Raw genomic sequence first — 26,419 nt, forward strand, 5'->3', positions numbered from 1 at the left:
AGCATTCAGTCTGCAGGCCTCTGTGAATTTACTAAACATCGCCACAGTCCTCGATTTGCAACTAGTGTTGTGGCCTCATTTAGTTCTATACCTCTTATCTTTAAATCATTAGAAACCGAGTCTAACCATCATCGTCTTGGTCTAAATCTACTTCTCTTACCCTCCATAGCAGAGTCCATTATTCTCCTAGGTAACCTATCCTCCTCCATTCGCCTCACATGACCCCACCACCGAAGCTGGTTTATGTGTACAGCTTCATCCATCGAGTTCATTCCTAAATTAACCTTTATCTCCTCATTCCAAGTACCCTCTTGTCATTGTTCCCACCTGTTTGTACAAGCAATCATTCTTGCTATTTTCATGTCTGTTACTTCTAACTTATGAATAAGATATCCTGAGTCCACCAAGCTTTCGCTCCCGTAAAGGAAAGTTGGCCTGAAAACAGACCAATGTAAAGATAGTTTCGTCTGGGAGCTGACTTCCTTCTTACAGAATACTGTTGATCGCAGCTGCGAGCTCACTGCATTAGCTTTACGACACCTTGATTCAATCTCACTTACTATATTACCATCCTGGGAGAACACACAACCTAAATAGTTGAAATTATCGGCCTGTTCTAGCTTTGTATCACCAATCTGACATTCAATTCTGTTGAATTTCTTACCTACTGACATCAATTTAGCCTTCGAGAGGCTAATTTTCATACCATACTCATTGCACCTATTTTCAAGTTCCACGATATTAGACTGTAGGCTTTCGGCACAATCTGCCATTAAGACCAAGTCGTCAGCATAGGCCAGACTGCTTACTACATTTCCACCTAACTGAATCCCTCCCTGCCATTTTATACCTTTCAGCAGATGATCCATGTAAATTACAAACAGCAAAGATTACAGCCTTGTCTAACCCCTGTAAGTACCCTGAACCAAGAACTCATTCTACCATCAATTCTCACTGAAGCCCAATTGTCAACATAAATGCCTTTGATTGCTTTTAATAATCTGCCTTTAATTCCATAGTCCCCCAGTATGGCGAACATCTTTTCCCTCGGTACCCTGTCATATGCTTTCTCTAGATCTACGAAACATAAACACAACTGCCTATTCCTCTCGTAGCATTTTTCAATTACCTGGCGCATACTGAAAATCTGATCCTGACAGCCTCTCTGTGGTCTGAAACCACACTGGTTTTCATCCAGCTTCCTCTCAATGACTGATCGCACCCTCCCTTCCAAGATGCCAGTGAATACTTTGCCTGGTATACTAATCAGTGAGATACCTTGATAGTTGTTGCAATCCTTCCTGTTACCTTGCTTGTAGATAGGTGCAATTACTGCTTTTGCCCAATCTGAAGGTACCTTACCAACACTCCATGCTAATTTTACTACTCTATGAAGCCATTTCATCCCTGCCTTCCAACTATACTTCACCATTTCAGGTCTAATTTCATCTATTCCTGCTGCCTTATGACAATGGAGTTTATTTACCATCCTTTCCACTTCCTCAAGCATAATTTCACCAACATCATTTTCCTCCTCCCCATGAGCTTGGCTGTTCACAACACCACCAGGATGATTTCCTTTTACATTGAGATCATGTTCAACATATTCCCTCCACCTCTCCAGTGATTCCCTGGGATCTATTATGAGTTCACCTGAATTACTCAAAACACTGTTCATTTCCTTTTTCCCTCCCTTCCTAAGATTCTTTATTACTGTCCAGAAAGGTTTCCCTGCTGCTTGACCTAGCCTTTCCAGGTTGTTACCAAAATCTACCCATGACTTCTTTCTGGATTCAACAACTATTTGTTTCGCTCTGTTTCTTTCATCTACATACAACTCCCTGTCTGCCTCGGCCCTTGTTTTGAGCCATTTCTGATAAGCCTTCTCTTTACGTTTACAAGCTGCTCTCACTTCATCATTCCACCAAGATGTTCGCCTTTTCCCATCTTTACACACAGTTGTTCCTAGGCATTCGCTTGCTGTTTCTACTACGGCATCCCTGTATGCCACCCATTCACCTTCTATATCCTGAACCTGCTTACTGTCTACTGTTCGAAACTTCTCACTAATCATATCCATGTACTTCCGTCTAATTTCCTCGTCCTGGAGATTTTCTACCCTTATTCGTTTGCAGACAGATTTCACTTTCTGTACCTTAGGCCTAGAGATACTTAGTTCACTACAGATCAGATAGTGGTCTGTATCATCGAAAAATCCCCGGAAAACTCGTATATTCCTAACAGATTTCTTGAATTCGAAGTCTGTTAAGATATAGTCTATTATGGATCTGGTACCCCTAGCCTCCCATGTGTAGCGGTGAATAGCCTTATGCTTGAAGAATGTATTCGTAACTGCTAAACCCATACTAGCACAGAAGTCCAGCAAACGCTTCCCATTCCCATTAGCTTCCATATCTTCCCCACATTTACCAATCACCCTTTCGTATCATTCAGTTCTATTCCCAACTCTCGCATTGAAATCGCCCATTAGCACTATTCTATCCTTGCTGTTGACCCTGACCACGATGTCACTCAATGCTTCATAAAACTTGTCAACTTCATCCTCATCTGCACCCTCACATGGAGATCTATTAAAAATCTAAGTGATTTTAAGTGTAATTTTAGTATAAAATGGAAGCAGTGCAGTGGAAAGAAAGATTGTTTTCTTACCAAATGCAGTGCATGGCTAGATGGAGAAGTACTAATAAAGGTGAAGGACTTGCAACAGAGAAACCTGGTCCTTCAAAAATAGGAATACCAAGGAAGCTTTTTATTGAAAGTGGAGATAAAACAAAACGGAGACATATCCAGTCTTTAGTAGAAGAGGAACCTGATAAGGAGCTTGTATTGGCTGCAGAGATATCACTTAGGTTCACTGGTAAAAGGGCTGCTGCAGGGATTCGTAAAGATGTTGTGGAATCATCACCGCAAAAGGCTACGAGTTATAAGAAAGCTTTCAGTTCGCCATCAGTGCCTCCCATCCATCATAGAGCAGAAGAAGCTTTAGGGTTTTTGATATATATAATGAGTTTTCAATGAGGCAGTGTGTCAACATACGAGTTGAGGCAAAAGCAAGGAACAGTGACATTTATCCAACCTGTAATGTTGTGAGAGAAACAAAACTAAAGTGCTACCCTCCACACGCAGCTGTCAAGGTGACAAGATATCTCTGCTGAAGTAACATTGCAGGCTCTTGTAGACCACACAATTCATCGACTTGTAAGTTTGCAAGCTGATGTTATGAAACAATGTACCTATTAAAGACAATGATACGGTAAAAGCAGTGTTCAAGTGGTACTGTAACGGCAGTAGTAATCGAAGTGTTTACAAACAAAAATTCCAGTCGGAAAATACAGAGTTAAGTAACTCAGATATACTTGTTATTTCTTTGGTGCCTTTGCAGTTACATTCCATTTCAAATTGGTACAAATACAATAGGGTTCTGTGGCAAAATCCTCGTACTTCCTCTCCAGGATTTTGTCGTCCAATCAAGATTCTGTACGAGAAAAAGACATCAAACATAAGTAAGAGAGAAGTTTGTTGTATTGGGGAACAAATACGATCTTTGGTTCTCACTAAAGTTGTTACTGAAGGCGTGAATTTTAATGGAATTACTTACTTTGTCCTGACTATGGCTGATGGTAAAGTCTGCAAATTTTTGAGTGAATTGCTAGCACAAAAATGTTATGTATGTGGAGCTACGCCAAAAACCATAAACAATATTCAGTTAAGATCAAAAGGAGATAATGTCAGCCATTTTACATTTGGTCTTCCACCGCTGAATGCATACACTAGATTTTTTTAATCTCTTCTGCATATTGCCTACTGACTTGATGTAAAAGCATGGCAGATTAGAAAACCTGAAGACAAAGTCAAAGTTGCTATGTGGAAGCACCAGATAGTAGCATGATTTCACTCTGAAATGGGTCTAATCATTGATCAGCCGGGATGCAGAGGAGTAGGAAATTTCAATGGTGGGAATACTGCTCAGATACTGACGAAACCATCCTCATTTTGCCATTTACAAAAATAAACATCCACAAACAATGTCTACAGTCTACAAACATACATAGTTCTGAAGGCCACGCTGCAGATTGATGATTTCATACGGGTAAGATGACTGTCCATTCTTAACTTAATTTACATGAACAAAATGGCATGATCACCATGGAATCAATTTGCCATGGTTTATAACTCTACAAGAAAAAACAGCATTCCAGTCACATTACTATACTCTGTTAATCAAACCACACAACTTCACGATGTCAAAAGGCTATTGTGGAATAGTTGAACAACAAATACCATGTAGAATCAATCAGAGAATGACCAAGCACTGTAAACTTGGCCTACGATTTCATCTAGCAATAATCAGTTCTGTGCACAACAACACATTAGCTCCAGATTATACATACAAACCACCATACACACTGGGGATTTTTGGAGAGGAATAAACCAGAGTATGACTGACAGATGAACACCATGTAGTATATTTCACAGAATGTACACTGGGAATGACTGGTCATAACCTCGTAAAGAATTCGTGAACATCTTTAAATATTAATGCCTTTACAATCTGCTCCGTAATGGTACAGTAATGACTCCACAATCAAGGTTCTTCACCACTAAGCCCGTAATGGATAATCAATTCTTCACAAGTGCGTACATGTAAATATAGGCTTGTTCCACGTGGCTATAGCATCGCCAAAAGTCCACTGGTAATAACGCCCTAACAGAAACATCTTCAAGCGTCTCTCAGTCAACACGACCTTATTCAAAATCTGATCTTTCGGATTGGTTACAGAGTAGCCGATACGAAAGTTAGCGATCTCTAGTGTTCATCCACATTGATTAATTACCATATTCAGCCTATACTTCCCGGCTGTACCCTGGGTTTTCAAGCCACTTGTTGCAACACTTTCAACTGACATCAACCGTCTTGACCGTTGTAGTCACTGTTTGCCATGTTGCAAAATCTTCACAAATTAAAAGTTATACAATTATACGGATATACATGTTCAATATTCAGTATTCCCTAACTACAAATCTTTCTTATAATATTATGTTCTTACAGCTTAATTTACCAACCTCAAATGATATTCACTAGTTTATATTACAAATTATCTTACAGAATTTTCCTAACCTAAAATCGGGAGATCGTCATTTACAAACATTTTATAACCTAAATTTGGGAGGTCGTACTTGTGTATGGTTACAGTACCTAGTCAGTTCCATTTGTATAAATTTAAGGCCATCTGGATGTGGCATCTTTCAAGGGCCATTATGTTGGTTCATTTGTTAGAAACTTTTTCCACGAACCTGCTACGCAGGCGTAGCAGGGGGAGAGGTGATACTCCCACGTGGCGCGTCCCAGGTGGCGTATAGGGGGGTCCTAACCGGCTTGCCAGCGGACTTGAGGGAAATAAAATACCTCTCGCGGACCAAACACACTACCCCCTGCGGGTGGGGGACGCACATGTAGAATACACCCGCGGTGTCCCCTGCCTGTCGTAAGAGGCGACTAAAAGGGGCGACCAAGGGCTGACTGAATTAGAACCATGAAACTAATTTTGAATCATACCATCACGCGGGGAACACCATAGGTGGCCTGTACTTGCGAGTAGTACCACTAAATTCGGTACGAAATAGGTTTGTGATTAGTAGCAGTGGAAGCCTGGCCTGGTGGATTCCAGTACCCGTGCGTTGTACCCATGTGTGCAACACCGCGGGTCTGGGCGTAGCCTGTGAGTTGTACCACTATATGAGCAGCACCGTGGGTCTGCGTTGCCTGTGATTAGTACCCACTATGTGAGGAACACCACGGGAATACCGGCGCCCGTGTTTAATACACCTAGGTGGGGAACCTTCTCGGTTTGCGTTGACTCTGAGTTGGGCCATTGTGTGAGACACACCATAGGTCTGCGTTACTTGTACGTATTGCAATACTTGTGAGTAGTACCATCTTTTGTGGAACACCGTAGTGAGTCTTCGCTACTTCTGATTAATACCCCAACATGACACATACCATGGTTCTATTTTACTCGCGACATGTACCATTCTGTGGAGCCTTAGACATGGATTTTGCACCCCCTTTAGACACCAAGCATCATTGTGCTTTATAAGTGGTTCCTTGGTCGGTAATAATGTTATTTTCGATCTGTATTGAGTCCGATCCACTGGTTTTTGTTTGTTTGTTTTGTGTTTTGTTGATTTCCTGTCCATCCATTCATTCTTCATGCCATATTTTATTTTTATTTTGGTCAGTGGATGCCTTTGCAATTTTTGTTCTTTCATTTCGTACCATTAGGGGCCGATGACCTTCGATGTTAGGCCCCTTAAAACAACAAGCATCATCATCATCAGAAACTGTTTGCTCGAAGACTACCAAACTTTCCCTGTCTTACTTTATTGAACGAAGTTAAAAACCAGAATGTGAATTTTTGATGACTTTTCATGTCCAGATGCCATAAAGTGTTCATGCATGTGTTTTTTCCCCAACCATATCTACCTTACAGCTTTGAGAGGGGGTTTCCAACTGGGAAGAAAATTGCTTTTTATACTTAATCTGATTTCCTATGGGGGGGGAAAAAATGCACAATTAGAGTTTTCCACTGGATGAGAAAGTGCTTACGCTTGTTTACTTACAGTGTATTGCTCCTAATTTCAACTCCCTCACCAACCTTCCCAGCTCAGCACCTCAGTGTGATTTTGGAAATTTTTGATTTTTCTAGGGATCTCCAGTACCAGGGTGCTTGTAAGTGCCTCATTAGTACATGTCTATTTTTATTTTTATTCATATCTTTATATATTACTTTTACTGAAAGGTACAAAATAGGTGAGGACTCAACTGTACAAGTAGCGTATAATTCCGAATACCACCCACACTTTTTTCTACAGAAATATTGCTCCTTAAATTAGGGTGCTGGTCATATTTTAGGCTTTTGTATCATGGTGTCATAATACATTGTTTCGAAGACGTGGCAATAGCGGTTTCGAGTCACAGAACTTGGCAGTGGCTGAAATCTCACTCTGTCGCTCACCTCCGCATTACTTGAACCACATGGTGTGGCAGTTGAGTAATATTTTGTGTTCTGAGTGGTAACAAGTGATGAATTCAAAAAAGTGTTTGTGATCATTTACTGTGAGTGAGAAAATTAAAGTTGTAACGGAAGCTGAAAATATTGGAAATAGTGCTGCCAGCAGAAAATGTGATAATGATGAATTATGTATTCGCGATTGGAGGAAGAAGGAAATGTTATTAAAAAGGAATGGTGATCGTAGAGCTTTCACAGGGCAGAGTACACAGTTTCTTGAAATCACATGACTGAAAGACACAAACCCGGTTATGGTTTATCGACTGAAATGTGTCAACTAAAATCATTGGAGATCACAAAGGAACTAAGAAAGGAGGGTTTTACTGCAAGCCGTGGGTGGATAAGGAAAGTTTATCGAAGAAACTGATTGTGTATGCAAAGACGTACTTCTATTTCACAACATCCCCCTGTTGTCTACGAAGTAAGGTTGATGGCCTTTCCTCGCCATGTTATTCGTTTGCGGAAGCAAAATTCCTATTTGCTTTCTCAAATTTGGAATGCTGATCAGACACCCGTCTTTTGAAATGCTACTAGACAGTACGGCTCACATTAAGGGCTCTAAAAACGTTATTATCAGGACAAGTGGTAACGCAAGCATCGCTGCACGGTAATGTTATGCATGTTAGCTGACGGAGCCATACTTCCTTCGTCTGTGGTTCTGAAAAGGAAACCTCCTTTGAAAGGAAATTGTCCATGTGGTAATTTCATTCGAAACCAAGATTCAGGCTGGATGGACAGTGAGTGACTTGAGGACTGGGTGAATTGTGTTTGGCAACTTCTTCCAGGAGCTTAATTGCAGAAGAACCTCCTTATGCCTGACAGTTATTGCGGACATGTTGCAGATGCTGTAAAGGAATTGACAAGTAAAGGAAAAACTGATTGACAATAATTCCAGGAGGGCTGACCTCTATGCTACAACCATTGGATGTTGTGTGAACCGGCCTTTCAAAGCTGCATTGAAACAACTCTACATTGATTGGATGGCGTCTACCGGCGATCACGTGCTGACACCAACTGGACGAATGAAACGATCCAAAGTGGAACTAATATGCAAATGGTTAAAGACTGCATGATATTGCATCTCCAATGACTTGGTGAGGAAAAGTTTCAAGAAATGTGGAATTTCAAATTCTATTTATGGTAGTGAGGACGACTATGTATAGAAAAGTGACAGTGATCGAAGTCCAAAGTTGGTAGTTCTGATGACGTTGAATAGTAACTGATTTGTACATTGAAATAGTTTTATTTCTCATTGTGGTTGTTTTTTTTATTACTTGTGAAGTGTTTTAAATTAGCAATTGTGAGAGGCATTTACAGAAATTTTAAAAAGTTGGTAAGTAAACATGTGATTTTTTTCTCCAAATTTTGTCATTAGAAATTCAGGTGTGCAGGTTTTATTCGGTGGCGGGTGGTATTCGTACAGTAAATCTTCCAATTATTTTCATTTCTTTTGTTTTTCCTTCCTACTAAGACTTCATTCTACATATGGTCTATCATCTGTTTAGTCAAAGAATTTCTTTATTTACTTCTTAATCTGTTTTGCCTACCTTTCATTCCTTTTGTTTTTATATTTTTAATGTACGTCATTGCCCTTTCTTGTTAGTCTGATGACCTTTTTAGTTTCTGTTATATTTTACTCTGTCTGGCAAGGTTACTAGTAGGGCTTGAGGAAGCTGACTGGATACGCAGTATTTGTTGTGTAGTTATAAGTTTTGCAATCCAGAGATTGTTGTTTGGAACGCCACCGTCGGTGGTCCCGAAGATGATTTTCAGTGGTTTTTCATTTGCACAATAGGCAAAAGCCCAAGCTATATGGATACTAGGACATGACTGTTACACTCCCGGTCCTAGCCCTGTTTATCCCAGTGTCACCAAAAACCTACTTATGTCAGACTTGAAACACCTATCAAAGGAAACACTCCTGGGGAAATCTCAGACTTCCATGTTATATGGCATCAGGAAATATTCCTCCATTTATTGTGGTGTCCTGTTGATTAATAAAGGTATCTTCCCATCAGTAGAACAGTAGTGCAATATGACTTAAACCTATCAGTATTATTAGAAAAGTCATGGTTTCTTCTAAGGAAGCTAAGCAAGGTCTTCACAGAACATCTGGTTTTCCAGCAATTGTCTCATTTTCAACTACACAAACTCAAAATACTATCATGCAGTATACAAACCAATTGACACATGAATCAAAATGTATGAGGCTTATTATTGATCGGTTGCATAACTTTGGAAAGTCAAGTCAAACTTAATTGTTAGTTGTTTAAATTACTTATAAGTGAAACCATAGTCGATTTGTAATCCTCATTGTTGTTTGTTATGTAGACTGCCATCACAAACAAATTTGCCTTCTCTTAATATAAAATCAGGTGTCATTTCTTGATTTGATCTGGAAGATAGTGGGTTCGAGTCCCACTGTTGGCAGTCCTGAAGATGGTTTTCTGTGGTTTCCCATTTTCACACCAGGCAAATGCTGGGGCTGTACCTTAATTAAGGCCACAGCCACTTCCTTCCAACTCTTAGGCCTTTCCTATCCTGACTGGGATACTGACTGGAGGGTGACTGGGGATTTAAATGACACTATGGAGTGGGTATGTGGGAAACTGGGAGTGAAATTTTTAGATCCTAATGGGTGGGTAGGAGATACGGATCTGCGCTCAGATGGCCTTCGCTTAAACCGCAGCGGTATGTATAAGTTAAGAAATTTGTTTGGAAGGGTAATAGGGAGGTACATTCAGGGAAACTAGTTGGTCTAGGGAGCGGTGATAAGGGTACAGAGATCTGGAAGTCAAGTAGGGATGACATAAAAATGTTAGTGTTGAACTGTAGAAGTACAGTATTGTAAAGAAAGGAATAGAATTAAGTAATTTAATAGATATATAATATATTTACCAGATATTGTAATAGGAGTTGAATCATGGCTGAGAAATAATATAATGTATGCAGAAAGTTTCCCGCGGAACTGGAGAGTGTAATTTGCATACAAATTATAGCAAATTTCAATACGGGTCTAAACATGAGAATAGTTACATGTAGCTGGAGAGTGTATCGTAGGGACAGGATGGGAATGGTGGGAGGGGGAGTAGTCATTCTGGTGAAAGAAGAATTTGTAAGCTACGAAAAAGTTAAAGATGAGAAACATGAAATACTAGGTGTAAGGCTCGTTTCTAAAGATAATAGGCAACTTGATGTCTTTGGAGTGGACAGACCGGGAAAGGGTAGCACTGACAAGGATTCAGAATTATTTGTTAAGATAATAAGCTATGTGGGAAACGACATGGAAAGGAATGTGATTGTAGCGGGAAATCTGAATTTACCAAATGTCAATTGGGAGGGAAATGCGAACGACAGAAAGCATGACCAACAAATGGCAAATAATCTAATATGGGAAGGACAACTGATTCAGAAAGTGACGGAACCAACTAGAGAGAAAAATATCCTGGATGTGGTGTTGGTAAAACCAGATGAAATCTATAGAGAAACCAAAGTAATAGATGAAGATGGCATTAGTGATCATGAAGCTGTTTTTGTCGTAGTTAAAAATAAATGTGATAGAAAGGAAGCTCTTAAAAGTAGGACTATTAGGCAGTACCATATGGCTGATAAAGCAGGCTAGAGGCAATTTCTAAACAGTAACTATGATTGGTGGAAAACGGTAAATAAAAATGTAAACAGACTCTGGGATGGGTTTAAAGCAGTTGTTGAGGAATGTGAAAACAGATTTGTACCTTTAAAGGTGGTAAGGAATGGTAAGGATCCACTATATTATAATAGAGAAATAAAAAGACTAAGAAGGAGGTGCAAATTGGAAAGAAATACGAGATAGAAATGGCTGTGAAGTAAAGGTAAATTGAAGGAACTTACCAGGAAATTGAACCTAGCAAAGAAGGCGGCTAAGGATAACATGATGGCAAGCATAATTGGCAGTCATACAAATATTACTGAAAAACGGAAGGGTATGTATAGGTATTTTAAGGCAGAAACGGGTTCCAAGAAGGACATTCCAAGAATAATTAATGAACAAGGGGAGTGTGTATGTGAGGATCTTCAAAAGGCAGAAGTATTTAGTCAGCAGTATGTAAAGATTGTTGGTTACAAGGATAATGTCCAGAAAGATTAGGAGACTAATACTAAAGAAGTAGTAAAATTTACATATTGTAACAATGCCATTTACAATAAGATACACCAGTTGAAAACTAGAAAAGCGGCTGGAATTGATAAGATTTCTGGGGATATACTAAAGACAATGGGTTGGGATATAGTACCATATCTGAAGTACTTATTTGATTATTGTTTGGTCGGAGGAGCTATACCAGATGAATGGAGAGTTGCTATAGTAGCCCCTGTGTATAAAGGAAAGGGTGATAGACATAAAGCTGAAAATTACAGAGCAGTAAGTTTGACATGCATTGCATGTAAGCTTTGGGAAGGCATTCTTTCTGATTATATTAGACATGTTTGCAAAATTAATAACTGGTTCGATAGAAGGCAGTTCGGTTTTAGGAAAGGTTATTCCACTGAAGCTCAACTTGTAGGATTCCAGCAAGATATAGCAGATATCTTGGATTCTGGAGGTCAAATGGACTGTATCGCGATTGACCTGTCTAAAGCATTTGATAGGGTGGATCATGGGAGACTACTGGCAAAAATGAGTGTAAATGGACTAGACAAAAGAGTGACTGAATGGGCCGCTATATTTCTAGAAAATAGATCTCAGAGAATTAGAGTAGGTGAAGCTTTATCTGACCCTGTAATAACTAAGGGGGGAATTCCTCAAGGCAGTATTATTGGACCTTTATGTTTTCTTTTATATATATAAATGATATGAGTAAACTGTAGCCTCCATGGCTCAGACGGCAGCGCATTGCCCTCTCACCGCTGGATACCGTGGTTCAAATCCCGGTCACTCCATGTGAGATTTGTGCTGGACAAAGCGGAGGCGGGACAGGTTTTTCTCCGGGTACTCCGGTTTTCCCTGTCATCTTTCATTCCAGCAACACTTTCCATTCTCATTTCATAGCATCTATCAGTCATTAATAAATCACTTTGGGAGTGGCGACCCCATCGTACTAATAGCCTATATCTGCTTCATTCATTCCATCCCTGACCCGGTCAGTGACGGGAAAATAGGTTATAGGTAGGTTTATGAGTAAACTAGTGGAATCAGGGGTAAGGCTTTTTGTGAATGATGTTATTCTGTATAAAGTAATAAATAAGTTACATGATTGTGAGCAACTGCAACCTGACCTCGATAATGTTGTGAGATGGACAGCAGGCAATGGTATGTTGATAAACGGGGATAAAAGTCAGGTTGTGAGTTTCACAAATAGGAAAAGTCCTCTCAGTTTTAATTACTGCATTGATGGGGTGAAAGTTCCTTTTGGGGATCATTGTAACTATATAGGTGTTAATATAAGTAAAGATCTCCATTGGGGTAATCACATAAATGGGATTGTAAATAAAGGGTACAGATCTCTGCACGTGGTTATGAGGGTGTTTAGGGGTTGTAGTAAGGATGTAAAGGAGAGGGCATATAAGTCTCTGGTAAAGCCCCAACTAGAGTATGGTTCCAGTGTACGGGACCCTCACCAGGATTACCTGATTCAAAAACTGGGGAAAAATCCAAAGAAAAGCAGCTCGATTATTTCTGGGCAATTTCCGACAAAAGAGTAGCCTTAAAAAAATGTTGCAAAGTGTGGGCTGGGAAGAATTGGGAGAAAGAAGACGGGCTGCTCGACTAAGTGGTATGTTACACGTTTTAATTCTCATGTTAGGTCCGTATTGAAATGTACGTAAATATAAAGTATGTTACAAGTGTTATTTTTTTAATATCCGCCTATTCAATAGAAAGATATCTTTTTTAGAAATTAAATATTATTATAAAATGTTAAGAGACATGTTTCGCCCATATTAAGGGCATCATCAGCCTCAAACTCAAACCTGTATGGTGAAAAATCAGGATCCTGATTGTTCTTACAAGTCATAAAAAGAGGATATCAATGTAGGTGTTTGTCTAAACATAAAAATTATTAGAATGTCCTTGGTTAAAATCATAGTATCAAGCTGCATGTCCTAAGTTCACACGATTATACTTTCTGGAGCGGTGAGTCAGTGTGCCCAAAAACCTGTTGGGAGTAGAGCAATAAACAGCTCAATCTTTATAATGAAACAGAAATGTGTTTCCTTAAAATCTTCCTAAGTGGCTGTTCAGCTGCCTATAGTCTTATTTAACTGGCTGAAGGAGTGAAAGTCGAATGTGTTATGGTAAGATAACAATCTTCTTTAAGTAGTTGTGGGAGCAATGAAGAAATATTCAGCTGTGTATAGACGTATTTATCTTGCTTGAAGGAGCAAAAGTCAAAGGTATATTGACGTTGATAGAGCTTTTTGGTGTGAAGTCCTTTCGTCTGTAAAGATGTAAATCAGTTATGGAAAGGTTAATGCTTGAAGGAGCGAAAGTCAAAGGTATATTGACGTTGATAGAGCTTTTTGGTGTGAAGGTTAGTTGAACAACAAACCTCCCACAACTACTTAAAGAAGACTGTTATCTTATCATAACACATTCGACTTTCACTCCTTCAGCCAGTTAAATAAGACTATAGGCAGCTGAACAGCCACTTAAGAAGATTTCAAGGAAACACATTTCTGTTTCATTATAAAGATTGAGCTGTTTATTGCTCTACTCCCAACAGGTTTTTGGGTGCATTGACTCAGCGCTCCAGAAAGTATAATCGTGTGAACTTAGGACATGCAGCTTGATACTATGACTTTAACCAAGGACATTCTAATAATTTTTATGTTTAGACAAACACCTATATTGATATCCTCTTTTTATGACTTGTAAGAACAATCAGGATCCTGATTTTTCACCATACAGGTTTGAGTTTGAGTCTGATGATGCCCTTAATATGGGCAAAACATGTTCCGTAATATTTTATAATAATACTAGCAAGATACCCGTGCTTCGCTGCGGTATTATACTGAAATTTGTAATTGAATGCTGATTGTTTTAGATATATAATCCGCCAAAATTCGCGATCTGTCCCGTTTTCTAATAGGTTACGGCAAGTTTCCTCCCATTTTTCAATCTTTCTTTCCAGCAATCGATTTCGTACTTCCCGGGCTAGGTCCAGGTATTCCACCCAGTTAGTTGGGTCCCTAAATCTTTGCCATCTTTTCCTATAAGCATTTTTAATATGGATCAAATCCTTCAGGGGATCTGTCGTGGCGTCGTCTTGAGTGCCTTGGCGGTAGCCTAGTGAACCCGCGGCCGGACTGCATTCTTAGTCATTAGCCGTCCAGGACCCATTTCCTGCGTGGGCGGCACATGTGACGACGGTCCAGAATATTATTATTATTATATGTTCTGGACCCCACAGCAATATGCAAGACCGCTACTTGGCGGTAAATTACATCTGCTGCCATTGTCATTGTTGACAATGTGACCAGCACCATTGTCGCGCGTAGGCAAGTGTGCGGGATTTCTGGCGATACGAATGACATACCTCCGTGAATTATTGACCTTATTATAGAGGTGAACAATTTGACGGCCAATCTCATTCCTACCGTTTATTTCAAATGTGTTTAAATTTTTATTTATATGCCAGGAGAATCTACTGTAATCTAAGAACATTCTCCGAAGGAAAAGATGGCTGTTGAAAAAGAACCCAGGAAAGATTAAAAATGATCGGTTTATGATCAGAATAAGTACATCGAAAGTCTACAGCCTGTTTCCTATCATTCGACAGGATCAGAGATGGAATGAATAAAGCCCAATCTAGCGGCGACAATAGGAATTGTGCCGGCTGCCGAAGCTCCCCTCTGGCGCAATGATCAATGAGTGACAAATGAAATGAAATATTGTACAGTGTTGCTGGAATGAATTATGACAGGGAAAGCCGGAGTATCCGGAGAAAATCCTGTCCCGCCTCCATTTTGTCCAGCACGAATGTCACATGGAGTGACCGGGATTTGAAACACGGAACCCAGCTGTGAGAGGCTGGCGCGCTGCCGCCTGAGCAACGGAGGCTCCTTATAAGTACATTATGAACAGTGAAATCAATTGGTCTCACCTTCTTTTACACCCCACCGCCGTTAAGTTTATTTACCCCCCCCCCCCCCCAAAAAAAGAAAACTAAAAGAAGGCATGTTTCTTTATGTTTAATGGAGATTCCAAATACCAATGTTCACGTTTATTACCTTCAGTTTTGAGATATAAGTATCCCCTTAAAAATAATTCACTTTTTTTAACTTCCTTTCACACTACCCCCCCCCCCCCCCCTCACAAAGTGATATTAAGGCCAAAAATACTTGTTCCTTTAATAGGATAGGATCTTCTAAATACCAGTTATCACCACTCTAACCTCTTCAGTTTTTGATTTATGTGTCCTCATGAAAGAAATTCAACTCCTTTCCACTCCCCCCCCCCCCCCAAGATTGTTTCCCTCCAAAAACGCGCTTTTCTTTGTTTTTAAAGGAGATCAAAATACCAATTTTCACGCCTGTAACAACTTTAGTTTTTATTAGATGTATGTATTCTCATACAATTAAGTCAATTAATTTTTTCAATCCTTTAACCCCCCAAACCCCCTTCATTGGATTTTCCGAGAATACGTGTTTGTTTACTTTGAAAGCAGATTCCAGAAATAAAATTTCACGTGTGTAACATCTTCATTTTTGAGATATCAGTAGCCTAATTAAAATAATTCGACACCATTTTCAGTCACTTTTACCCCCCCCCACTACCCAAGTGGTATTTCCGAAAACTAAAAATACACGTTTCTTTATTTTAATAAAATAAGAAAATTACCATTTTTCACTTGTGTAACATGTTAAGTTTTTTGAGATATACTGTAGAAATTCTCATTTTAAAATTTCACCCCTTTTTAGTTCTCCTTAACTGGAGTTTCCAAAGACAAATCACCTATGTTTCTTTACACTTACAGGAGATTCCAAATACCCACTTTTTACGTCTGGAACATTTTACGCTTCTCAGATATTCTGTAGATATAGTCTTTCAAAAAATTCACCCCAATTTGCCACTCCTGTTTAACCGCCATTAATTGAATTTTCCAAAAGCAAAAATATACGTGTTTCTTTATTTTTAACGGAGATCCCATTTACAAATTTCCAGTTCTGTAATATCTTCAGTTTCTGAGATATATGTATCCTCATTAAAGGCATTCAACCCATTATTCACCCTTTTACTCCCCTCCTATTGGGATTTAGAGAAAACAAAGAAATACGTGTTCCTTTATTTTTAAGGGAGATTCTAAACACCAGTTTTTACATCAGTAAACGTTTAAAGTTTTAAGATGTAGACACACTCATTTCAAAAATTCACCCCCCCCCCCTTTTCACCGCCGATTATTTGGATTCTCCAAAAACTAAAAAATACCTGTTTCTTTATTTTTAAAGTAGATCCCAAATACCAATTTTCAGGTCTGTAATATCTTCAGGTTCTGAAATATAAGTAGCCTCATTAAAGGCATTCAACCTCTTTTTCACCCTTTTCCACCCTTCCTATTAGGATTTTCCGAAAACAAAAAAATACGTGTTTCTTTATTTTTAAAGGAGATTCTAAATACCAAATTTTACATCTATAAACTTTAAAAGTTTTGAGATATAGATACATTCATTTTAAAAATTTCATCCCCCCTTTTCACCCCCCATTATTTGGATTTTCCCAAAACGAAAAATACCTGTTTCTTTATCATTAAAGTAGATCCCAAATACCAATTTTCAGGTCTGTAATATATTCAGTTTCTAAGATATAAGTATTCTCTTTAAAGGCATTCAACCCATTTCTCACCCCTTTTCACCCCTCCTATTGGGATTTTCCAAAAACAAAAAATACGTGTTCCTTTATTTTTAATGAAGATTCTAAATACCAATTTTTACATCTCTGAACTTTAAAACTTTTGAGATATAGATGCACTTATATTAAAAATTCACCCCCCTTTTCATTCTCGCATTAATTGGATTTTCCAAAAACAAAAAATATGTCTCTCTTTATTTTTGAAAGCGATCAAAAGTACCAATTATGAGGTCTGTAATATCTTCGGTTTCTGAGATATAAGTATTCTCTTTAAAGGCATTCAACCCATTTTTCACCCCTTTTCATCCCTCCTATTGGGATTTTCCGAAAACAAAAAAATACGTATTTCTTTATTTTTAATGAAGATTCTAAATACCAATTTTTTCATCTGTAAACTTTAGAAGTTTTGAGATATAGATGCTCTCATTTTAAAAATTCACCCCCCTTTTCACCCTCCCATTAGTTGGATTTTCCAAAAACAAAAAAATACGTTTTTCTTTATTTGTAAAAGAGATCAAAAGTATCGGTTTCCAGGTCTGTAATATCATCAGTTTCTGAGATATGAGTACCGGTATCCTGATTAAAGGCATTCAACCCCTTTTTCACCCTTTTTTACCCCTCCTATTGGGATTTTCTCAAAACAAAAAAATATGTGTTTCCTTATTTATAAAGAAGATTCTAAATACCAAGTTTTACATCTGTAAACTTTCAAAGTTTCGAGATATAGACACGCTCATTTTTAAATTTCATCCCCCTTTTCACCCCCTTCGCGACGGAATATCCAAAAATCCTCTCTTAGCGAGCACCTACATCGTAATATGAATCTATGCCCAAAATTTCACTCATTTATGTCCAGCGGTTTTGGCTCGGCGATGATGAATCAGTCAGTCAGTCAGGACAAGTTATTTTATATATATAGATTTAATTTCTAAAACAGATATCTTTCTATTGAATAGGTGGATATTAAAAAAATAACACTTGTGACAAACTTTGTATTTAAGGGGTATGTTCCGAGCTGTCAGCGGAGAGATGGTGTGGAATGACATTAGTAGACGAATAAGTTTGAGTGGCGTCTTTAAAAGTAGGAAAGATCACAATATGAAGATAAAGTTGGAATTCAAGAGGACAAATTGGGACAAATATTCATTCATAGGAAGGGGAGTTAGGGATTGGAATAACTTACCAAGGGAGATGATCAATAAATTTCCAATTTCTTTGAAATCATTTAAGAAAAGGCTAGGAAAACAACAGATAGGGAATCTGCCACCTGGGCAACTGTCCTAAATTGATTGTTTACCATCGCCATAAGACCTATCTGTGTCGCTGCGACGTAAAGCCACTAGCAAAAAAAGATTAATTTTATCCTTGGCGCTTTTCATGTGCAGAATTATCACACAGTGTACTCCTTCCCCTCTTCCTCCTCAGTGCCTACTTTACCACATTTTCTCCTGTCTGTAGTACATGAAATATCGTCGCCAAAAGACCTATCTGTGTCGGTGCGACGTAAAGCCCCTAGCAAAAAAAAAAAAAAAAAGTACATGAAATAACATGACAGGGTGATTCCAATGAATAAATTGGGCTAAAGTTTGCTAGTATGAAAGAATAACTTTGTACATCTTGTTTGGCAGGTACTGTATGTTGATGATGATGATGCTTGTTGTTTGAAGGGGCCTAACATCTAATGTCATCGGCCCGGTGCTGTATGTTATTAACATGTACTGTGGTAGATTTGTAAGATATTTTTTACCTTGTTCCAGTTACATTGATTACTGGCGTATTCGATTTCAAGCTGGCCCAATAACAAGATTCTGCACAGAGTTTATTACTGAAGTGGACATGGGACAGGGTGGCAGTAGACAAGAAAGTATTTACTTCTTGTGTGATGTTCTTCATGAAGATAAACTCCTGAGAGAAGGCCTACATTTAAAGCGACTGGTGAGTGTACTCGTTACTGACACATAATTGCAAGCAACTCAGCAAATTTCAGATGGAAGAAGAAGAAAAAAAGAAAACAGTGACTTCAGTAGATATGTGTTACTAATCCTTTACCTGTTCGCCTCCGTAGCGTAATCATTAGCACTATTAATGCCATCCTCGGAGGCCGTGGGTTTGATTCTCATTACTGCCCGAAATTTAAGAATAACAGGAGGGGTTAATAGGTGGAAAAAATTGTACATGGAGGTCGATAGCTGCAGCCGCGTAAGTGTGGCCAGTATCCAGTATTCGGGAGATAGTAAGTTCGAACCCCACTGTCGGCAGCCCTGAAAATGGTTTTCCGTGGTTTCCCATTTTCACCCCAGGTAAATGCTGGGGCTGTACATTAATTAAGGCCACTTCCTTCCAACTCCTAGCCCTTCCCTGTCCAATCTTCGCCATAAGACCTATCTGTGTCGGTGCGACGTAAAGCAACTAGCAAAAAAAAAAATTTTTTTTAATGGTACATGCAGCTCACTTCCTTTGGGGTGTGCCTGGAAAGAACCGCACCACTTCGCGATGAAGACATGAGTTTATATGAACCTTTTAATCCTTTGCCTTCATTTAAAATGTGCACTGTGCACTCATACTCAGAAACCAATTTAAATCTCCTGAGGCATGAATTATCTCTGCCTTCTAATTACAAAAATGAAAACACACTTTAAAATTGAAACAATATAGGATTCATTTCCTCTAAGGTGTAAAGTTTGCTTTTCCAATCAGTTTTCACTGTTGGTGTTACTGTGTGAAATAGCTTGTGACAACATATCAGAATTCATTGGACCGAGCAATTTAGCAGTGTAGTTTGAATCGTGTACCTTTGAGGTTACAAGTAACAACTCTCATAATTGTTCCGTATTGGAGATGACGTTAAGCATAAATATCTCAAGGATAATTTAATAAAACCACATATTCAATACTTTCTACGTTTAATGTGATTTGAATCTACATGTATTTATATAGACTTATCAGGTACATGTTTCACACTTTTTGGGCATCTTCAGCCTGTAGATTCAAACCACACAGTATTGAATAGGTGGTTTTATTAAATTATCCTTGAGATATTTATGCCTACCTGTGAGGTTGCATTTGAAAGATGGTGGGTTCCCAACCTTGAAGATGGTTTACTCTGTCTTCTGATTTTCACACCGGGAAAATACTGGGATTGTACCTTAATTAAGACCATGGCTACCACGTCCTTTCCAATTCTACCCCTTTCCCATCCAATCCCATTCATGTTGTGAATGGGTTAATGGTTCCTGGTGTGGTTTACTGTAGTCATGTCCTAGTTTGTGAACCATGGGCAACGACTGAGTGGCCTAGTACGTGGTCGTGAGAGTCGGGACACCAGTTACTATGGAATGGGAGTGGGCATATTTCAGATGGAAGAAGAAGAAGAAGAAAAAAGGAAACTGGCTTCAATAGATATGTGTTACTAATCCTTTACCTGTTCGCCTCTGTAGCGTAATCGTTAGCACTATTAATGCCATCCTTGGAGGCCGTTTAGGAATATACAATCTGCCGGAGGTCCCTAACCTGTTAGAGGAGAGATCCTCATTTGGACGGGTAGGGCAGCATCCTGCTTCACACAGTTTTCACCAAACAGGCTCAGAATGTTTAATGCAAGTGGAATTCGCTGGGGAGCTAAAATATTAATGGAGCTTATGGAAGAAAGAAAGTAGAACTGGCAGAGTCAGCTAAGATGATGCATCTGGATATGCTAGGAGTAAATGATATTCGAGTAATGGGAGATAACAAGGAAGAGATAGGAGATTATAAAGTGTACTTGACGGGTGTTAAAAAGGGAAGGGCAGATTGTGGTAAGGTTGTTCATGAGGAATACTATTGCATGCAACATAGTTTCCGTTAGGCATATAAATGAGCGAATGATGTGGGTAGATTTGGCAGTTGGAGGAATTAAAACAAGAATATTCAACATGTGAGGGTGCAGATGAGGATGAAGTTGACAAGTCTTATAGATCATTAAGTGACATCGTAGTCAGGGTCAACAGCAAGGATAGGATAGTGCTAATGGGTGATTTCAATGCAGGAGTTGGAAATAGAACTGAAGGATATGAAAGGGTGATCAGTAAATGTGGGGAACCACCGGTCAAGTTAACCACGCGGTTAGGGGTGCGCAGCTGTGAGCTTGCATTCAGGAGATAGTAGGTTCGAACCCATTGTCGGCAGCCCTGAAGATGGTTTTCTGTGGTTTCCCATTTTCACAGCAGGCAAATGCTGGGGCTGTACCTTAATTAAGGCCATGGCCGCTTCCTTCACACTCCTAGGTCTTTCCTATCCCATCGTCGCCATAAGACCTATCTGTGTCGGTGCAATGCAGAAGACATTGTAAAAATAAAAATGTGGGAAAGATATGGAAGCTGGTAGGAATGAAAGCGTTTGCTGGACTTCTGCGCTAGTATGGGTTTAGCAGTTATGAATAAGTTCTTCAAGCGTAAGGCTATTCACAGCTACACATGGGAGGGTTGGGGCACCAGATCCATAACTGAGTATATCTTAATCCACTTTGAAATCAGGAAATCTGTTAGGAATGTGCGAGATTTCCAGGGATTTTTCGATGATACAGACCACTACCTGATCTGTAGTGAACTAAGTATCTATAGGACTAGGATAAAAAAAGTGAAATCTGTCTGCAAAGGAATAAGAGTAGAAAATATCCAGGGCGAGGAAATTAGACAGAAGTACATGGATGTGATTAATGAAAAGTTCCAAACAGTGGACAACAAGCAAGTTCAGAATATAGAAAGAGAATGGGTGGCATACAGGGATGCTGTAGCAAAAACAGCAAGGGAATGCCTAGGAACAGCTGTGTGACATCGTAGTCAGGGTGGCCGTACTGGGCGACTATGGGAAAAAGCGAACATCATGATGGAATGATGAAGTGAGAGCAGCTTGTAAACATAAAAAGAAGATGTATCGGAAATGGCTTTAAACAAGGATTGCTGCAGACACGGAATTGTACATAGATGGAAGAATCAGAGCAAAACAAATACAGTAGAAGTCCGCTATAGTGAGTACGGCATATAACGAGAACTCTGTCATAGCGACGACTTTTTTCTGTCCCTTCAAAATTCCTATATTATCCTGTGTATCGTCATTCGGTTACAGAGAGAACCCTATCACTGGCGCATCCATTATTACGAGCGATTAAGCGCGCGCGATTTTTTCCGTTACCGATATTTATGCACTCCAGCAATGATATTGCATGCGATCGATTACCTTCGGCATCGTTTCCTCGCTATGTGCACTAGCGATTTCTCTCGTCAACATTCGAAGACGATGTCGGAGTCGATTAGTAATATCCATCGACAGCTGTTCCGTAAAGAAAATTCGAAATGAAAGAGAACATATTTTCGTACTAAATGTGTAAATAACGTGTCCGATAACGGTTGTTAACTCGTTAAAAATTAAGGCTGACTAAATGACCGCTTAATTTTGAGGATAAATACTGCAATTAAGTAAGAATGGGATACACCTCGAGATATGGCAGAGTGCTTAATTGATTTCATAGGTTAGTTTGTATTTTGTCCCGTCTGGTTAAATTTCGGTAAGGCTATTATGAAAATTTATAGCGAGAAAGGTATAATTTCTCTACCGGCGCTTGAAGTGTGTTTTCGTCATACGTAGGCCTATAGTAGGCCTCTATAGGCCTACGGTTAGGTTAGGATATGTGACGCTGTTTGAATAAGAAAACTGAAACGTTTACAACAAAATGCGATCGATCGTCTTCGGTACGGTATAGTTTTCTCACTTTGTGCATTTGCGAGCTCTCTCGTTGACATTCAAAGGCGATGTTGGAGTTGATTAGTAATACCCATCGACTGCTGTTCTCTAAAGAAAATTTCAAAATGAAAGAGGATAACACGTTTTCATAATAAATGCGTAAATAACGTGGCCAATAGCAGTTGTTAACTCGTAAAAATAAAAACTGAATAACCGATATCTTAATTTTAATGTTATATACGAAACTTACGTAAGAATGTCATACACCTCAAGATATGGCAGAGTGCATCACTGATTTCAGAGGATATTTCTTATCTTCTCGCGTCTAGTTACGGCTAATTTACATGTAAATTTTTCGCGAGGAGGTTATTTCTCTACATGCGTTTCAAATATGTTTTCATGATAGGCTACATATACGGTTAGGTTGGGTGACGCTGTTTGAAGAAGAAAGCTGAAGTGTTTGCCACAGAAATCTCTGGAGTGATCCGTATTTCTTCTAATCCAAGACTTTTTTTTCTCAGAATCTCATGCGAAAACTCAAGGGTTGTTGCATTCGCGGCCTAACAGTACGTTAATGGATACCACTGGCAACTACCACGGTAACCACGCTGCTTCTTTTCACACACGCACAGAACTCATTGACGACCGCTTCTTTACTACACATCGCTACCAGTTGTACAGTGTACAGTGCCTGTGTGTTTCTCAAATCTGCAGAATGGCATCAAAACATGCGACCTTTCGAATTCTTAGAAAAGCCATGGCTACTCAGTGGCAGAATCATAACGCGTCTATTGTACTTGACGCTTAGTAAAATTAAGGTTTATAGACAGCAGGAATATTTTCGTGATGGATAGTCATATTGTAAAGATACGTGGAAAAGGTATTGCCGGCAAATTTTCAACGGGTTCTAGTCGGTATTATGATGCCAATTTTAAGTTAATGTTTATTAAACACTCGGAAATGTAGAATAATTGTGCAGCCGCAAGAAAATATGGCATAGGCCTAACTAAAGCCAATATTTGGCGTTAGCGTGAAGACAAAGAGCTAAAAAAATGCGTACTGTACAAAAAATGCATTCAGTGATCCACAACAAGGATGCTTTAAAGAAGTCGATGATGAAATTTTGAGGTGAAAATGAAATGAAAAACGCAAGGGAGGTTGGCCATACCGTGGGGCAATAAACTCGTTCGTTGACTTTCAACGTTTGCGATTAGGCCTATACATCGCTAGCCGTTGAATTTAGCCGCACCCGACAAGCGAGACGTGTGTGTAGCGGTAGCCGGTTATATCTGACGCTGCGTAAAAGTAACAGTTTTATAGACAGCAAGAATAATTTCCATATGGATCGTTGTATTGTAGAGACGCATGGAATAGGTATTGCCGGAAAATTTTCAACGAGTTCTCTTCGGTATTATGATGCCAATGTTAAGTTAATGGTCCTTAAACCCACAGAAATGAGGAATAATTGTGCAGCCGCAAAAAGAATGAAATACTGCGTGTCGAAAGTCAATGTTCGGCGTCTGAAAATAGTCAAGAAATGCGTAGGCCTGTACGATTTTACAAATTTCTTTTTGAGCCTGATTTAAATTTTTTGAAGGAAAAAGTAGGGTTCATCTTAGATTCGTAGAAATACAGAACTATATTTTTTTCAGAATGAAATTAAACATACACTTTCACGTGGTATCGGATTACGAAAAATAACAAACAAGTAAGCCGTTGTGTGGATATCATCTGCGGAAACGCAAGTTTTGAACAAACTGAAGGGAAGGGAAGGGAAAGGGAAAGGGAAGGGAAGAAGGGAAGGGAAGGGAAGGGAAGGGAAGGGAAGGGAAGGGAAATGGAAATCAATAGTGTTTTTGGTAATTCATTTGAACTTGTAATAGTTTCCTGAGAATCACTGGACAGGCGGGAGGAATCTTTTGAAAATCTTCTCAACGTAACGGGAAATCTTCCTTGTGACGTTACAAATAACCGAGCTCATGTAGATGACGACAGTGATGTTGCTGAAATTACTTTTGCTGAAGTTTAAAGAATGATAAATAAACTCCATTGTGATAAAGCAGCAGGAATAGATGAAATGAGACCAGAAATTATGAATACAGTAGGAAGGCAGGGATGTAATGGCTTCATCAAGTGATAAAATTAGCATGGAGAGTTATTAAGACACCTTCTGATTGGACAAAGGCAAGTAATTGCACATATCTATAAGCAAGGGAGAGGAAGGATTGCAACAACTATCAAGGTTTCTCATTGATCAGTATACCAGGCAAAGTGTTCAGTGGCATCTTGGAAAGGAGGTTGCAATACATGTTTGACAGAAAGTTGGATGAAAACCAGTGTGGTTTCAGACCTCAGAGGGGCTGTCAGGATCAGATTTTCAGTATGCACCAGGTAATTGAAAAATGCTACGAGGGGAATAGACAGTTATCTTTATGTTTTGTAGATCTAGAAAAAGCATAATGTGACAGAGTACCGAGAGAAAAGATGTTCGCCGTACTGGGGGGTCTATGGGATTAAGGGTAGATTACTAAAATCAATCAATTGGGCTGCAGTGAGAATTAATGGTTGAATGAATTCTTGGTACAAGGTTCTTGCAGGGGTTAGACAAGGCTGAAATCTGTCACGTTTGTTCATAGTTTACATGGATCATCTGCTGAGAGGTATAGTGGCAGGGAGAGATTCAGTTAGGTGGAATTATAGTAAGCAGTTTGGCCTATGCTGATGACTTGGTCTTCATGGCAGATTGAGCCGAAAGCCTGCAGAGTCTAACTTGAAAATAGGTGCAATGAGTATGGTATGAAATTTAGTCTTTCAAAGACTAAAGTGATGTCAGTAGGTAAGTAATCCAAGAGAATTGAATGTCAGATTGGGGATACAAAGCTGGAACAGGTGGATAATTTCAAGTATTTAGGATGTATGTTGTTCCAGGATAGTAGTATAGTAAGTGAAACAGTGAGCTGGAGTTGCAATCAATAGTATTCTGTTAGAAAGAGTCCGCTCCAGGACAAAACTTTCTTAACATGGGTCTGTTTCCCGACCAACTTTGCTTTATGGGAGTGTAAGCTGGGTCGATTCAGGATATCTTATTCATAAGTTAGAAGTAACAGACATGAAAGTAGTGAGAATGATTGCTGGTAGAAACAGGTGGGAACAATGGCAAGGGGTACTTGGAATGAGAAGATGAAGGCTAATTTAGGAATGGACTAGATGGATGAAACTTCACGCATAAACCGGCTTCGATGGTGGGGTCATGTGAGACGAATGACCTAGGAGAATAATGGACTCTGCGATGGAGGTAGACCGAAACGATGATGGTTAGACTCAGTTTTTAATGATTTAAAGATAAGAGGTATAGAACTAAACGAGGCCACAGAACTATTTACAAATAGAGGATTGTAGCTGCATTAGTAAATTCACAGATGCTTGCAGACTGAACACTGAAAGGCATAATGGTCTATATATATATAAGATGTATGTACAGTGTATGTGTATGTATGTATGTCCTATCCTTTTGTCACCAAACATCCTTCCATGTGTTAGTGCGACGTTAGAGCTGTAACAGAAAATATTCAGCATGCCTTAAAGCTGCATTATAATCATTATGGCATATTATATTTCCAAATTTTTACTGTTTCGTCAAGAAACATGGGACTAGCTGGTTACAAACGTTTCGGTAGTGTAAGCTTGCGATCGCTGCACTCTATCCTACTGCATGTCTTGCTGCAATTGTATTAACAGTGATACTTTTATTTTCTTTAATGATGATGTGTAACAACTAGGGATCTGT

The 26,419-nt window shown here is 39.2% G+C and overlaps 1 protein-coding gene across 4 annotated transcripts in view; it reads left to right on the forward strand.

The window, feature by feature from the left end:
- LOC136864021 (zinc finger protein 277) overlaps nucleotides 1-26,419 on the forward strand; it is a 190,149-nt gene that overhangs the window by 30,953 nt on the left and 132,777 nt on the right. For all 4 annotated transcript variants that reach the window (XR_010859252.2, XM_067140522.2, XM_067140523.2 and 1 more), the window contains exon 3: nucleotides 18,672-18,849. Coding sequence is in view for 3 of the 4 variants with exons in the window: in XM_067140522.2 (XP_066996623.1) it covers nucleotides 18,672-18,849 (178 nt within the window). In the remaining variant the exon portion in view is untranslated. The remainder of the gene's footprint in view (nucleotides 1-18,671; nucleotides 18,850-26,419) is intronic.

This window comes from Anabrus simplex, chromosome 2, assembly GCF_040414725.1.
Source record: "Anabrus simplex isolate iqAnaSimp1 chromosome 2, ASM4041472v1, whole genome shotgun sequence".
NCBI classification, from domain to species: domain Eukaryota; kingdom Metazoa; phylum Arthropoda; class Insecta; order Orthoptera; family Tettigoniidae; genus Anabrus; species Anabrus simplex.